This window comes from Branchiostoma belcheri, unplaced genomic scaffold, assembly GCF_001625305.1.
Source record: "Branchiostoma belcheri isolate BF01 breed outbred unplaced genomic scaffold, Haploidv18h27 scaffold50, whole genome shotgun sequence".
Taxonomy (NCBI): Eukaryota; Metazoa; Chordata; class Leptocardii; order Amphioxiformes; family Branchiostomatidae; genus Branchiostoma; species Branchiostoma belcheri.
The window spans coordinates 1,010,645-1,027,794 of record NW_017804132.1 but is presented as its reverse complement, the minus strand read 5'-3'; the positions used below and the strand labels follow the sequence as shown (position 1 = coordinate 1,027,794).

The 17,150-nt window shown below is 38.1% G+C and overlaps 1 protein-coding gene across 4 annotated transcripts in view; it reads left to right on the top strand.

The window, feature by feature from the left end:
• Window positions 1-17,150, top strand: part of LOC109480271 (transportin-3-like) — a 56,341-nt gene that overhangs the window by 2,978 nt on the left and 36,213 nt on the right. Inside the window, exons 3-17 of one of the 4 annotated variants that reach the window (XM_019782424.1) lie at window positions 1,368-1,409; window positions 1,897-1,968; window positions 2,428-2,501; window positions 2,859-2,922; window positions 4,134-4,226; window positions 5,148-5,195; window positions 5,469-5,564; window positions 6,754-6,828; window positions 7,195-7,295; window positions 8,307-8,445; window positions 9,024-9,170; window positions 10,499-10,606; window positions 10,889-10,983; window positions 11,576-11,715; window positions 12,298-12,489. In XM_019782424.1, the coding sequence (XP_019637983.1) occupies window positions 1,368-1,409; window positions 1,897-1,968; window positions 2,428-2,501; window positions 2,859-2,922; window positions 4,134-4,226; window positions 5,148-5,195; window positions 5,469-5,564; window positions 6,754-6,828; window positions 7,195-7,295; window positions 8,307-8,445; window positions 9,024-9,170; window positions 10,499-10,606; window positions 10,889-10,983; window positions 11,576-11,715; window positions 12,298-12,489 (1,486 nt within the window). Of the gene's footprint in view, window positions 1-1,367; window positions 1,410-1,896; window positions 1,969-2,427; window positions 2,502-2,858; window positions 2,944-4,133; window positions 4,227-5,147; window positions 5,196-5,468; window positions 5,565-6,753; window positions 6,829-7,194; window positions 7,296-8,306; window positions 8,446-9,023; window positions 9,171-10,498; window positions 10,607-10,888; window positions 10,984-11,554; window positions 11,716-12,297; window positions 12,490-17,150 lie in introns of all 4 variants that reach the window. The other 3 variants (XM_019782423.1, XM_019782422.1, XM_019782421.1) reach the window with 3 other exon arrangements.

Genomic DNA, 17,150 nt, shown 5'->3' with positions numbered 1-17,150 from the left:
ATATGTGATATAATTGTATATTGTAAAAGAATATTGTAGAAATACAGGGCGTAGATAGTAGACATCACCACCTTACCCACGGTGCTTTGCAACCCTTCCAGTCTCATAGATATAAATTACAGTATTGAGTATATTAAGCAATGTTGCATTATCATAAACAGATAGATAGACAAGCCAAAAACAATCCCCTTTGGTGAAGTATAAGTCATTTAGTACTAGAACGTGTCATCTCCTGACATATGCAGTGTTATTAAATCATCTCTGTCCTGATGTCTAATTAAACATTATGTTAACGAGCCTGGGTCAGATTGTACATGTAGTGGTCACTGGATTAACTCATGTAATGGTCCCAAGAGGTCACTCACATGTCCATCACAGCTGTTCAGATGGTACAAATTACTGCACAATTCCCTAAACACACAGTTGTCCTTGGGAGTCAATGTGACCTTCAAGTTTCAAGGTCAGAGTGACACAATGTCAACGAAATTCCCAATTAAATTGGAACACATTTATAATATATGACTCCTACAGTGGTATTTGTGCTACATATAACTCATACTTCACCAAAATCTACTACATTTGTACTTGTGTGATCTACCTTGTACAATCTTCTGTTGGCAAATTCCTGACATATAATTTTTTTGCAAAGTATGAAATCAACCTTTCATGTCGCTATGCACTTCAAAGTTGTTCAGTATAACAGCTGCCTGCTTGTGTGTTTTACCTCCAAGGGTGGTTACATGATGATTGACCAATCAAGTCATAGATATTAGGAGATAATTCACTTATTAATGACCAATCATTAACAACATTGCAAACAAGCAACTGCCAATACACTGAGCTGATACAAAGAGAGTTAAAAGAAATAATTTGCTGAACTCTTGGCACTGTATTTTTTATTGCTTGTTTGTAATTTTCAGATTTTTGTTATTACTTATCAGGTATTTGACAACAGAAGAAGATGATAAAACTTATATGACATGATAAAAAAAGTAGTAGATTTTAAGATCTTTCATATGTGATATTGCAGATCTAGACAGTAAAATCTTCGTTGTGTAAATATTCCATGTAGGGACTAATATTAGATACTATATAGCTTACACAAGGTATGTAAATATTTTGTCGTATTTGTTATGTCCATTGGCTTTTTTTCTTAATTTTGTTTCATTTTGCATATATGCCATGATCAACAATGATTGTTATTATACATTTTTTTTAGGAGGGCACGGAAAACCAATAGGTTTCTAGCCTCCCCTGCATATTCTTTTTACATCTGTGTTGATGACATGATTTATTTCTTTCCTTGTTCAAATAAATGATAAACAAAAACAAATAAACAATTGTGCTGTTGGTCTCCCTCCCCACAGATCCAGTATGCTTTCCACGAGCTTCCACAATCAGCGCACCAGGTACTGATTCAACTGTAATGAACACATCGTAGCTGTTAGGCAGACATGCAAATACGCTGCTTCTTGTGACACTTGTACCATAGATTCCAGTGGTAGAAATACTTTTTTTTCAATGTTCCGCAATCTTGCAGATGAGTCAAAACTTTGTTCTGCATTTGGAAACACTTTTGCAAATACACGAGCCTCCATACTACAACGTACAACCTACTCAAGGCACTTGCAAAGTTTGAAGTATTCGTTGTCACAGAGTCACAAGAACCAGCGTATTTACATGTTACTGCCTTCTATTCTGTAACGTAGTTTGTAATCACGTCAATCAAACAACTGGATCTAATTAAAACAATGGCACTTGATGTAACACTAACCATTGCACGGTGCTGTGCAGTCGTCATAGCAACGGTCTGTACAGTTGTCATAGCAACAGTCTGTACACTACTGTTGTCATGGCAACAGTGCAAGGACTGATGGGTATTTTTGTGTTGACCAGTCTCTGAAAGAGTCGCTGTTGAACCACGCCCAGAATCTGGTGTCCAATGCCTCTCCTGTCATCATCACACAGGTCAGTAGTCTTCTTCTGTTTCCTCCATACAAAAATGGAAGTATTGTTTTTGGTCTGTCTGTGTGTGTGTGTGTATGTGTTTTCGCACATGTGTAGTCATCATAACTTCAGAATGCCTCTATGGATTGTGATGATATTTGGTACGCTGGTAGGTTGTAGGGAGACAAAGGTCGAGGTCAAATATTGGCCTCCTGGCAGCGGACCTTGGTACTGCCGCAGAACTTTGAAAAAGTCAAGACCGTAGCATGTTCTGGATAAAAGGATGAACATGCTATGGTCTTGACTTTTTCGTAATACATGTACAAGTGTAGATAGCTTTTCATGATTTGCAAGCATACAGATGGGAAATTATTCAAGATATGTACTACATAGCACTGGACAGTGAGGGTTTGTTACATACAGATCTAGAGTCTCAGAACTGTAGCAGATCCTTACTTTCTTTTCTGCCCCCCTCCCCAGCTGGCCCTGGCCCTGGCAGACTTGGCCTTACAGGTAGCAGGCTGGAAGTGTCCTGCCAAGGAACTCATAGAAAAGTAAGGAAAACAGTTACTAGTACTTAAACTAGGAAGGTAACATTTGCAAGGAAAATGCATAATGTTTACCTTCACATATGATCAGCTCTGTTAATTCTTACTCAAACACACATTCATATATATGGTCAGGCAGGAGTCTAAATCCCTCTTGCTATAAAATTGCAACATGCTGTAACCAACACTGCCAAAGCTCACTTTTTGTGCAATAGCCAGGTGATCCTTATGTAGAGGTGGTCACTAAAACATACAGATTTGACTGTACAGTTGTCTCCAGACTACGGAAAGAATACAATGTAGTATCATATGAAGTTAAATGTGGACTACTAAAACTCCACTTCTGTGCCCCCCTCCCTGCAGGTTTGGAAACACAGTAGGAAACCTGCCTTTTCTACTGGAGGTTCTGACTGTACTGCCAGAGGAAGTGAGTTCCATCGTGATCCATGTCTGTTCAGTTTTCTTTCTCTTCTCTCTTTAAGCACATTAACTCATTTCATGGATAACATTCTTTTGAGTATGAAAAGGTTGACGTCAATATTAGACTAAAAAAGAAGATATCAGAAATTTTAAAACAAAAAAGCAGCAAATGCAGTGGAAATGTAACACAATGGATATTTTTGCACAAACAGAATGAAGAAAAAGAAGAAAACAAAACGAGTTTGTTGTTATATGTAGTCTTCAGATTAATTCAATAAATGCCATTTGCAGACAGACTGAGTGATACAATATAAGAAATGCTATCCATGAAATTAAGTTTATGTGGTTAAATAACATTGCATCCAATTTGTGTATAGAGAGTTAGTACAGGCTCCTACAGCATTGGTTCAGTAGAGTTTGGATGTAGCTGTAGCTGTAGTACTAGTTAGTCTAATTTATGATACGTCCAATATGCATGATTATATTTTTAAGTATGCCAAATATTCTTGATATTGTAGATGAATTCTGTAATCTTAATGTACTTACTATAATTCCTGATTTTTTCACTGTACTGTTATGTTCACTGTTTTCACTGTCACTTCTGTACAGTGAACTTACATGTATCATTACAGTTAGTGATGCATACCTAAACCCAATTTTAGGTCCAGGTCCGGATTCAAGTCCAGAGGTTTAGGTTTACAAGTCCGGACCTAAACCCATGGCATATACAAAATTGCATGTTGACAACCTTGCAATGTTGTCTGGGTGAAACTTTGGCCACATAACATGGAGGCTGATACTTGACAATGCCCGATGGCATTGTTTTCTTCGTTTTGCAGCAAAGATTTTACAATCTACGGAAGGTTTTAGGTGGTTTGGAAAGAAAAGGGGTATGTGAAATGGTCTTTTATGGTAATAAGTCCAGACTCGGTTCTTGACTTTTAGGTTTTTTTGGACTTGAACCTAAACATTCTTACAAATCCGGATCCAGTCCAGTGAACCGGTATGCATCACTAATTACAGTTAACAAATAATTCCTGGACTTTCTTTTTCCTGCACCTGTCGCCACCATGAATATAGTTCCTTGAACATGTCTATTTTTCTCAGACTGTGAACTTTTGCTGCCTTGAGCATAAAGAGAATTGCAGTACATGTACATGTATATTATGACCCAATATTCCCACTATACAGAAACAGCAAAGTTTATTTTCCCGTCAGGTGAACAGCAGATCTCTGAGACTGGGAGCCAACAGGCGAGGGGAGGTTATAGAGGAACTGGCCGAGTCCTGTGACCTGGTTATACAACTGCTGGTCAGTGTTTATTCATGTACATGATAAGGGCTCGAAATACTGGGTGCAAGTGCACCTTAGTGCACCCAAAATTTGAGCTGTGCACCCAATGTTTTTCTAAAAAAATACCAAAATCCCTGTTATAGTACTTTTCTTTAGAACTAAAAGGTTATTTGTTTTTGCTGACATTCTACTTATTTTATCTTATATGGTGCACCCAAAATATTTCTGTGCACCCAATTTTTTAGGTTGGGTGCACCAGTGCACCTATGGGTTTTCTTAATAACGAATTTCGAGCCCTGATGATGTAGTTTTTACCTTCGTGAGGTTTTGTTTTTGGTGTGTCTGTGTGTTTGCTTGTGTTTCTGTAGTTATTTCTGCATGCTAGCACATGGGACATGGACAGGAAGTAGATGTAGGTCAAAGGTCATAGAAAGGTCACAGAAAAGGTTATCTCATAATGTCTTCATTTTCCTGCTAGATGCATGTCTTTAGTGTTGTGAGAGCCAGTAGGAAAATGTATAGACAGAAACCAGCTAGAAACCACAATACTAAACATTGAAACTTATAATAAGTTATATTAGAAATATTAGCTTTACACAAGGATTTCTAAAAATAATGATATCTAAGTACAAATCAAATGAGTTCTACATGTAAAATCTGTGTCTTATAACACTTAGCAAACCAGACAAGGGTGCCGTAGACTTTGCCTAGTTGTCTATGCACAACGGCACGTGTCAGTGATGTTTACCAACCTTGTTTACTCACAGCCTATCTTGTTTACTGTTCTGCGAAAGCTGTTGTTACCAGATTGGACAAGCTGTCTGATTTGCATAGAGAGCCATGTGTTGGTCAACACAATATAAACAAAAGATCTCTTTTGATATTGTTGTACAATGTATATGTCAGACTCTATATGTTTGTATTTATGTCTACTTTCAGATTGCTTGTACACAAAGCTGTGCAGCAGATTCAAGAGTACAGGCAAAGGTAACTGTACAAATGTACATGTAGTTTATGGTGTATTTTGTTAGTGTAGAAATTTGTTTTATTGCTTTAACTTATAGTGGTGGGTCTAAAACTTTGTAAAAGATTGTAGTTGTACTGTAGTATTGGAGAAACTAGTTTAAATGGTGAAAATATCTACATGTAGCCCCAGACTTTAACAGTAATTTTTCATTACCTCCTTGCTTTAGTTGTATGGGTGTTACTTGTACATTCAATTCAAGTTCAATGTTGTATGATTCTATCTGCGTCCTACAGGTATACCGGTGTCTCGGTAGCTGGTTCAATCTTGGTGTAATCCAGGGAGAGGCGGTTGCAACCAGCCAACTACTCAACGCACCTTTCCAAGCCATGGTACGGTCCTTTGTTTTTGATGATTTGTCTTTTTGCAAGAGAATATAATATTATTATAAAGATGTCAATCGCAAGCTCTTGTTGAAAAGCTAATTACATAATTTAGACGGAAAACTTTAGCTGGCTTCTTTAAATTATTATTTATCTTTCAAGTTATAGTTGCAACAAAAGCTTTGGAAACAAACTTTATAGTGAATATTATTTTCCACTTCTTTTCACATATTTACAACTCTTTTTACATAATACATGTAGTCGTAACATGAAACAAACTGGTACAGTTAAGTTGTAACATACATGTATTTAGTATGCAAAGGGAGAGCCCATTTTTGAACAGCCATTGGACATCATTTGCTTAGCAACATTCCTGAAATGTTTCAGTCTTCAAACTGTCTGGTTTGCTGAATGTAAGAATTTCTAGCAGTTGGTTGCGGTAGCCTCAGGGTTACAACATTAGAAAAAGGGACATCTTTGTGAAGTTTGATCAAACATTCTTTGACATGAGTTAGTTTCGAGTATGTGCAATCTATGTGGTTGTTAATCTAACATCACAGTTATGGCATTTTCATGTCACACTGAGTACATTCCGCTGAGAAAAAATGACCACATTGTTTAAGTTGGAAATGTTTAACATTTGGCATACTGGTCTCTTGCACTATTTTTTCTCAAGTTGCAGTGTAGACAGGGCCAATTTCAATATTTACATAGCTGAAACTCTCCAAACATAATAGTAAGAGGTTGAAATAAAACAAACATTGGAGGCCACAATATACCCATTCTTCTGATTTTCTTCTTCAAACACTTAATGTAGCTTTTTGTAGTATGTTTGAGTGGAGGTCAGTTTTTGGAGTGTCTAACTCAAACTAGTCAAAGTGACTGTTATGCTTGCACAGGTTTGCATGCACTTGCCAGGTTTTAGCAACACCAGTGCTCCTGGATCTTGAGGTTAAGGGTTCGAATCCCGGTCAGGCGGTCACTCTCCAGATTTGAACACTGCTGGAAAGCTTGTGTTGCAGTCCTTTAAAGACAGGGCGTTTGAAGCTGTGGTCCAATGTTTATTGTGCTTGTCAAAAAGCCAAAACTGACATTATACATTTGCTGTACATGTACATGTTCTAGTAGTAAACTGTCCCCTTCTTGTCACAACTTTTTAGCACTCTAATCTTTCTATTTTTTTATTTTTCTCCCACAGCATAACCCAGACACAGTCTCTTCCGTCCATGAGGCAGCCTGTGACTGTATCTGTTCTGCTCTCTATGTGGCAGAGGTAAGCATCAGAGCTGTAGTTATGTACCAATTTCAACACAACTTTTATTAGCTTTGACCTTAAATTTATTTTAAGGATTTTAAATATCTATTCATCATATATGTGTACAAATGTACATGTATAATATATTATCCATAGTCATTATATATATACATGTATCTTTGTCATAATCAGACACATGGGTGAACTTGAATATACAAAAATCAACACACATTTTTGTACATTACATGTATACAGCATATACATGTACATGTATGCTGGATAGGGTCTCTAACAAAGTCAGACATCTAGTACTAGACAATCTTTTTTGATACATGTATTTTCTGACTTGATTATTTTTGTCCGTTTGCTGTACTTTCCCTACAGGACATCACCAGATACGAGTCGTTGGCAAACTGCCTGTTCCAGGGCGTGATCTCGCTATCAGAGCCCTACCATGTGTCTGTGGCACAGGAGGACATAGACAAGTGAGTCTCATGGAAGGACAGGCTTTTCCCAACAATAAAAACAGTCCCATTCCATGCTTTACTCACCTTTTAAATGGATGCGCCTGTTATTAAAATCTCCCTGCATCAATACATTGATTATTACATCAATTGTGGCACAGGAGGACATAGACAAGTAAGTCTCATGGAAGGAGAGGCTTTTCCCAATAGTTTCCAAACATGTGCAAGCAGGGCTCGAAATTTTTTTGGGGGAACAGGCTCACTGGTGAAGAAGAATGTCAGCAGAAACTAATTACTTAAGTACTAAAACAATGATTTAATCTTTTTTCTGACACTTGGATGTTAAAAATATATGCCCACCAACCATAAAAAAATTGGGTGCACAGCTCCATACTTGGATGCACCAAGGTGCACATGCACCCAGTATTTTGAGCCCTGTGCTAGTGCATGGAAGTTTGGTTGTGGGTGGCTGGGCTGTTTGTTTGTCTGGACAGAGTACAATATAGGTTGACAGCACATGGGTTGGAAGGATTGACAGGCAGTTGGCCAGAAGGTCAGACACCGGAAATGGGGCAAACTCAGATTAGATTGACAGCACATGAATGGGGAAAGATTGACAGACAGGTCAGGCACAGGAAATAGGGTGAAATTAGATTAGGTTGAAAGCACATAGGTGGGAAAAGATTGACAGACAGGTCAAAGACAGAAAATGGTTTTGACTTAGGTTGTCTTGAGAGCACATGGGTGGGGAAGATTGACAGGTAGGATGACAAATATTCCTTGAATTGTTTACAAGTTTATTTTATTTATTTCTTCTTCAAACACACATTGACAGGGAAATACACACATATACATGTCAATATACCCTGAAAGTTTGTTACAAAACAATTGTACATACCATATGTGCTGAATATCCTGACAAAAATACATATAGTAACAAACACTACACCAAGATCCAAGCTCACAGGCTGGTGGTTGGTCTAGGAAATAGAGTTATAGTATCATACATGTTCACCCTTTTCTGCCCCTCAGATCGTTGAATTACTGTCGAGTGTTCACAGAACTGGCCGAGTCGTTTCTTGAGTTGATGATGGCTGCTCCGGGGCAGGGCTTGGGGGATCTGAGGATACTAGATCTGCTCCTGGCATGTGTGGGCCACTGTCAGTATGAGGTAAGAATTGGAGGGTATGGCAGGGGGTACGCAATATACTTGAATCTTCATTATCTTTTATATCAAAATCCCTGGTGCAATAGTCTTGTGCAGATGTAGTTCTCCCTTTGCATTCTGGGGGTCATGGGTTCAAATCCTGTTTTGTGTCATACCAGCTTTAAGTTTAAAAGACTATTATATACAATTGGAATATACACATTCACATATTTGGTGACAGGAGTCTAAATCCCTCCTACTGTAAAAGTGCAACATTATGTAACCCAATACCAGTTACTATTGTGACAGACTGACAGTCTGGTTCAGGTCATTACCCAGGTCAGTGTTAGGAATACAAGAAGAAACAGTCTAATAGCAAAAACAATGTGTTTTCCTTCGGTAAACATGAATATAATACTTCTTGTTTCCAGGTTGCAGAAATCATGTTCAACTTCTGGTACCTATGTCAAGAAATGAGCAACCCACCGTTTCTGTGATGTCACATGGATATCACACGTGAGTCTGTGAGCAGTGCATCATAGGTTGCAGAAAGTCTGTGGCGCCCCCCGTCTCATCTTCTACATTGTATTTCTTGTTTCCAGGTTGCAGAGATCACGTTTAACTTCTGGTACCGTCTGTCGGAGGTCCTGTACAAAAGAGACAGCACCAACCTCAACACCATCTTCAAACCCTACTTCCAACGCCTCATCAACTCCCTGTCCACACACTGTCAGATGGATGAGGACCACGTGAGTTCTCATGTTTGTTTGTTTGTTTGTCTGTTTTTGTTTGTTACAGTCTCTGCTTATGATGCAAACTAAAAACAAACAAATAGATAATGCAAGTAACAATGATTCAGGTACAAGTGCAGAAAAGATTTTACAAGACAAAAAACACAAGTAGCAAATACATCATATTTCAGTCAATTTAATCTCTGTACTGAAATATGAAAATAGAAAGAACAGCTACCATAAGTAACAATTAGAATATTTTTATAAGGGTAAATGATTCCACAAAAGAATTCTAAATGATCTAAAAAGAAGTACATTTCTACATGTATAACTATGGGAAATTATGTGTCTGTCTTTCAACTTGTGCTCTGTAATTCAGCTAGTACTAATAATAATGGCATTCTTTCTGTTAGCATATTTTTGCAGCTTGTGTTTCTGATTTCTCATATCATCATAAAGTATCTTTTATAAACAGCATTATGATAACTTTGTTTTCTTTCTTTGATATGCCACATTAGATTTGAAATTTCAATGCATCACATTTTTGTGGCCTGCGCCAGCCAGTAATGCTTTCATCTGTGCTTTAAGTTAACCTTCATCATGCACCCATTTGGCACCAAATTTGTTTAAAAAAGGTTAAATCTTCCCCTGTTCTGTTTCCCTCAGCGTGACATTCCTCCTGTGAGTGTCTCATCTCTTCTGTCTCTCCATTTTATGTCCTGTCTTCTGTTTCATACATTTCTTTAACTCTAAGGTATGGTATATCACAACTTTTCAGTGTTATTCCTGTTTTTAATCAGTTCTCTTGTTAAACAACGAGCTCAGAGCTTTCTGTTGCTTTTCAATTTCTTTCTAATTATTCTACGTGTATTTTTATACGTTTTCTGCTTTATTTGTTGCATATTAATAAAATTCCTGAGTGGAGTCATTTGAATGTTGCACTCATTCATATGTTATTAGTCTGCAAGGTGTATGTGTGCAATTGTACAATTTTATCAAAATTTGATTATGAGAGACAAATAGTTTGAAAATGGATAAATTACCAAAAGGTGTAGTCATAACTAAGGAGTTTGTAAAAGAGAAGGAATGAATTACAATAATGCGCATGTATTTATAATTTTGAAATTTTATTTCAAATGATAATGTTTATAACATTGTTGTAAATTTAATTCGACCGTCTTGTACATGTACAATGTTTCTGCCTTTAGATTGTCAGTTGAGACTTGAAAACTGTTGTCTTGTCCTTTACTGGTATTTTCACAAGTCAAACTTAAGCATAGTTACAAACAATATCAGTTTATATCTACTGACAATGCAATGTTGATGTTTGTTTGATGACATTTCAGGAGGGCATCCCAGACGAGACAGACGACTTTGCAGACTTCCGGATCAGAGTTTCAGAACTCATCAAAGATGTGGTATTCATTGTTGGGTCCATCAATGTTTTTACTCAGGTATGGAGACATACAATTCATACTTTGTAAAATTTGCATATTAAGCCTATTGAAGGCCAAGAGTTACTCTTAACATGTATGTCTAAAGTACATAATAAATACATTGTATGAAATATTTAAAAAGGAGAAAATACTGCTTGACATAAATGAATGCAGTTATGTCATTTACAGAGCCATATAGATGTACATGTATCATGTTTAGCTTGGCCAAACACTGTCTAGCTTTTACTCGGGTCCCACTTTTAAAAAAAAGGGGTCAAGTGACAACGTTTGTCCCCACAGTTGTTCAGAAACCTTGCGGAGACTCCCAACACCACGTGGGATGTGACGGAGGCACACATGTACGTCATGTCAGCAGTCGCTAAGAACCTCATGCCGTAAGTCACACTTCTTCACCATTATATTACAATTATAGCAAGGAATTGTTCCTTTTGTGAGAAATGTGAATGGTCTAACCTGGCCAATGAATCTGCAAAACAATTCTGTTCTCTTCATCATTTGTTTGTCATTCAGTTGTTTTCTGAAGGGTATAGTTATGAAAAAAATTCCTCAGATTTGCTGTAAGTCAAACTTCCCCATTTTGAAACAAAGGTTTTACCTTGAAACAATTGTAACCACAAACATAGATGAAATTTCATGATAGTAAGAAGGCTGTGTTGTTGTGGAAGCTTGAAGCATCTACTAGGAAGTTTTGGTACTTAGCTAAATGTAATCATGACCCCAGAAGGCTTGAACCAATCAGAGATAATAATAGCGTTGTTCCACAGTTTTTGTATTCCTTCCTGCAGTGATGATAATAATGTACTATACATGTATTATATAAGATAAAGAGTGGATAATAATAGCATTGTTCCACAGTTTTTGTGTTCCTTCCTGCAGTGATGATAATAATGTACTATACATGTATATATAAGATAAAGAGTGGATAATAATAGCGTTGTTCCACAGTTTTTGTGTTCCTTCCTGCAGTGATGAGGGGGAGGTTGTGCCGCAGGTTCTCCAGGCCGTGTTAAACCTCCCGCAGGATGCTCACATCGCAGTACGCTACACCGGAACTCAGCTGGTGGGGGAACTCTGCGAGTGGATCGACAGACATCCCGACACTTTAGGTCGGTTTGTTTCTATTTTATTTACCCTGGGTGGCCCATCTCACTTAGTTCCATACCACTGCTTTACGGTTGAGCCCTGCAAACCATACAAATGTTACTTGCAACACTTCCAGGCAAAACTGAAAAATCTGGAATTTGTGCAGGTGCAGTGCATCCTAATGATGTGTGAGTTAGTACTCAGTACATGTAGTAGGGTCCCGGTGGGATGTGGGAGATTGTTCAGCCTGCATAACCACCTTTCAGCACAACACTCCAGCTTTGTAGGCACTCAGAATCTGATGCAGTTGGACATATTACATCCAACAACCTATAATTTTTTCAAACTTAATCTAAAACTTGATACTTAAAATGGGGTAATATGATGTTTTTGGCTTTTTTGTACGTGTGTTTTCAGAATTACTAAATATACTCAATATAACCTCGCCATTCATACTATTAATTATACAGTACATATATATCCTCAGTGCTGCTGTTTTAATTTTTGTGGAAATTGGAAGAGCCACAAAGCAGTGTGGATAAGGGGGTGAAGTCTGCCATCTCTCATTGCCAAAATTTGTCAACAAATGTTTCTCTTTCCCCCAGATTCTGTGCTGAATTTCCTGCTGGCAGGCCTTCAGCACCCGAAGCTGGGCTCCGTCTCGGCCACGTCCCTACAGAACATCTGTGCAGCCTGCAGGGAGCAGATGGCCAGACACTTCAAGGGACTGCTGCAGATCGTCGAGGCTCTGGACAACCTCCACATCTCCAACGAGGCTGCTGTCGGGCTACTGAAAGGTTTGAATTTGACTGGATGTCAATCATAATTAAACACTGGTCACATCAATTTTGGAATGTCACTTTCCGAATTTGCAGACGGCCATGTTGAAATCCCTGATTTTCAACTTTGTCATTTCTGCAGGTACAGTAAATTTTTACATACCATTTGAAAGAGCATGTTATCCTCAGTACCAGGTTATTTTTTTATGGTCAAAACACACATATTTGTCAAGATATTTCACTTTGAAAATTGCAATCCCGTCGGTGTAGGAGCCACACCGACAGGATCAACAGCCCACCCCGGTCGGGAGTAAACTCTACCCCGACGGTGTGGAAAGCCACCCCGCACCCAGACCGCATCCAATTATCCTCATGAACACTCCATGAAAACCACTGAATTAATGAGAATTCACATCTTCACACCAGTGTAATTAGCAAGTCTGTGTGATACTTCATGAGAAGTCTGGGCTCAAAGGTTACCCCGACGGGAAAAAATAGCCCCGTTGGTGTGTTAAACAGCCCCGACGGTGTGCAGGGGTTTTTCTAGAAAAATTTAGCAAGAGGGAGCAGATCGCAAGCATGGCAAGGAACAAAGGGACCAAGGGGGATTTTTTTATAAGAGTAACACAGTTTGTAATGCTAGAATGCACTGTTGCATTGTTTTTACATCTTTACTGGAAAAAGATCATTTTGAGAATTAGACTAAATGGTGTGTAAGTTACTTAGTAGCCACATAGGGTTCAATTTGAAAGTTGGTATGAGGGAGCTGGCTGGTTACATGAGGGAGCAGCTCCCTTATTCCCCTGTTTAGAAAAACCCCTGGGGTGGAACTGAACAGCAGGTCCTTAGACCTGATTTACACAGGGCAGAAAATACAAGTGTCGCATGTCCAGGATGCACCACCCAAAAATTGTTTACACTGTCAAAAAATCTGTCCTAATGACACACAGTTTGTCACCCACAGGAACAAAAAATATGCTTCTAGCTAATTAGGTTGATAACACACAGTTTGTCACTTCACAATGATAATTCTGTGTGTATTCTTGCAGTTTTTATATAAAAATCATAGTATGTTCATGTTGATGGATGTATCAAATTGACAGTATTATTGTGATTTTTCTCATATTAAAGACATGTCTTTTAAAGATGATGTTAGTCATGGAGATCTAACATAGCAGGAATGGAATGTGATTCACTAGTTAACCTGCTCCTCAGGAATGCCATAACCTCCTTGGTCTTTGAAAATTTGAAAGACTGCATGAATACTCAGAATAGGACTGTTTTATTAGCCAAAGCTGTAGTAAGTTCATATCCCACAGCTTGCTGAGGTACAAGTTTAATTCTTCAACTTTCAAGACACTTTTGAAATGTAGAGACAACAGAAGCGAAAGCTCCTTGTTAGACTTGGGTTCATGCTACATTAGCATGGAGTTAAAACCTTCTTGCTACAAGCCAGAATGTTGTCATGAAAAACCAGTGCTGCTAGCAGCCCACCCCGGTCGGTAGTTCTTCATCCCGTCGGGAAAACCACCCCGCACCGAGACCGCATCCAATTATCCTCATGAACATTCCATGAAAATCACTGATTCAGATATAATGGGAATATTCTTCATATTACTGGTGAAACTAAGGTCCTTCATCCATGGAGGTAAAAATTAATATTATTTAGACCCCACATAAAGTACAAGCCAATTGTCTTTCATAAATAATGGGAATATTCTTCATATTACTGGTGAAACTAAGGTCCTTCATCCATAGAGGTAAAAATTAATATTATTTAGACCCCACATAAAGTACAAGCCAATTGTCTTTCAGACACACTTCTACACAGTTCAGCTGTGAGGAAGACATTTCAAGTTGCAAAGTAATAGCAATTTGAATAATTCATGAACAATGCTGCCTGACATTGACACCTGGTGAAAGGATGTTGTATTTTGTAGCCCGACCCATTGTCATTCGTGTACCAAAGCATTTGCATAAGTAGCTTCCCCAAGCCTGAGTCACAGTACAAGGCCTTACATCAGATGAGAAGTGAAATCGCCCAGCAGTAAACAACAGAGCACGTGTTTGAAAATGGTAAATATGCAATTATTTATCCTATGAATTTGCTTCTGTTTTCCAGTTTTCAAATTTATTATTGACAGTAATACAATGTCAAGTTTGTGATTGTTCCTGACTTTAAAAGTCTATTCTTTGTTTCACAGGTAACATTGTATGGATTATCCATTGGATAATCAGAATTGTTGAGACTCAGTAGATGACTAAAAAGACCATGGCTCTGCTGTGCGAGTACTGTGCTATGCCTGCACTTGGTGGCCGTCCTCTGAAGAGGTGCACTCAGTGCAAAGACGTGTTCTACTGCAGCAAAAGTCACCAGGAACTACATTGGCCAGAACACAAAGAACCATGCAGAGCTGCAAGAGCCATTCACCTGGAAATGACTGAAGACATCATTCAGCACCTGTTTGAAGAAAGTGCAACAGGTATGTCTGATTCAGTATTACATTGTATATTCATTAATCCCATCCTTGTAGGTAGACTTTAGGACAGCCCAGACCCCTTGACTGACACAATTTTCAAACTGCAGCTGTGAAGATCGTGTTCTCATATAATACAGTGCTTAGTAATACTTGCTTTTTTTTTAAATAATACAATGATCTTATGATCCATAATAGGCACAGTCTTAAGTCTTGTACTGTTGGGGCACAACAGTTAATCTGCCAACCACTTTTCTCAAGAAAGTAGGAAAAATACTGGTATTTTCAGTTGGTTATTCCAGACGTCTTTTATACAAACTCTATTCTGTCTAGATGCCTGTAGCCAACTCAGAGCAACCTCCCAACATCATATCAAATGCAGGGAGTCTACCTGGACTGGTCCTTAGCTATAGGGAGTAAGTTGTGGATTAACGGACATTTGAAGTTTTGAAAATTTATTTTTTCCACTAGTTTTTTAACCGAATATGGTCACAAAAATGTCCCAGATATATATAGCTGCTACAAAGTTTAACCTAAACACTTAGTACTGCACCATCAGAATCTAATCCCTGGCTGGCAGTGCTTTTTTTTGTGAAAACACTTTTGAGGCATGGCAAGAAATTCAGAAATATGACAGGAGTCAAAAGGAAATTTTCATAAAGACGGAGTGGATTAGTATGTAATTGCATACAGTACTAGTAGTTTCGTAGCGGCTTATGTGTAAACTTAGCGGACTAATTCAGGATTCGCAGCCAGGCTGTGTGGACTGCTCGTCGCGTTTATATAATCTGCCGATTGGAAGACAAAGTCAAAAGATAGTCACAAGGCTTTGGTAGCATGTAAAGTAATAGTCAGTAGTACCACTTTTTCTTGGTACTACTATGTAGTAGGACTGAGGAAAACTGGTAGCTTCTTTGACGAGTTTGACTGTATCTGCAGCCTCTCCACACATTCACTGCCAGACAGATACATAACACACTGCTTCAAAGATGAATTTGTCAAAGATTGTGTACCACTGAGTACAGTCAAACCTGCCAAGGTGACCACCTCTTCGAGCTGGCCACCTGGCCATGGTGACCGCTTTTTCTCGATCTAAAAAAAATTTCCCCATTGACGCAAGCATTAAGCAACCTGTCCAAGGTGACCACCTGGTCAACACGACCGCGATCACCCTGAGTTGGGTCTGCTTAAGGCCTGATACCTGCCCATGGTGACCACATCATTTTTTTGATCTTGTTGATTATTGATAATAACTAATGAGAAATAACGGAGAAACCAGCCAGTTTGCCTTGACTACTGGATGATATTTTTGTTTGACATAAATTGTGCCAGGTGCCATCCTCCCCACATGAATTCACCACGGAACTGAGGATGCTTACAGCGTTTGACTTTAAAACATCTCGACTAGAGTCAATTCCACGTCACCGTGTGCTATTGTCATTATTTAGAAATGTTTAGAATTCTTTGTAATTGTTTGTCTAAGAAATTTCATAATTTGGAAATATTTTGAATATCTTTCCAACATTCTAAATAATTCCCTGGCTTTGTAAATTGTTCGAAATATTCCTGATGTCGAATATGACATTTCCAATAGTTTCTAAATATTTCTAACAGCACTCTACCATTTTGTACCATTGTTTCGAATTATTTCTAACATTTTGTAAATAGGTCAGTGGGATGGGAGGGAAGTTATTCACACATCCCTGTGAAGTACAGGGTAGACTGCCTGGGTGTCAGGCATTGATGCCTTACAACATTAGAGCTACCAGTATCCAGCAGTGAAATCTAAAAATATACAGAAGAAGACAAAAGAGTTGGATTATCACCTACTTTTACAATTACCCACTTCTACCATTTGGTTATTTGTTAGAAATATTTCTAAATATTTCGAATAGTGAAAGAAACACATAGGTAGTTCAAATTTGTTCTAAATAAAGAGATCTTTGTACAGCCACTTTCAAAATGTTTCAGAAACATCTAAATGAATTCAAATATATTCAAATTTTTGTTTTCAAATTTTTTCAACTTTATTTTATTGCTCATCATTTAACAAATGTACAACAGCAGGGGGAGCAGAAGCGCATCTCCCTGAATTAGGTACAATTTGTCACATTATTTGAAGCATTAAACAGCATTCACATAGAAAAATAATTTTGAAACATTTAGAACTTTTGTTACTGGGCTGTTCTTTTCTTCTAAATA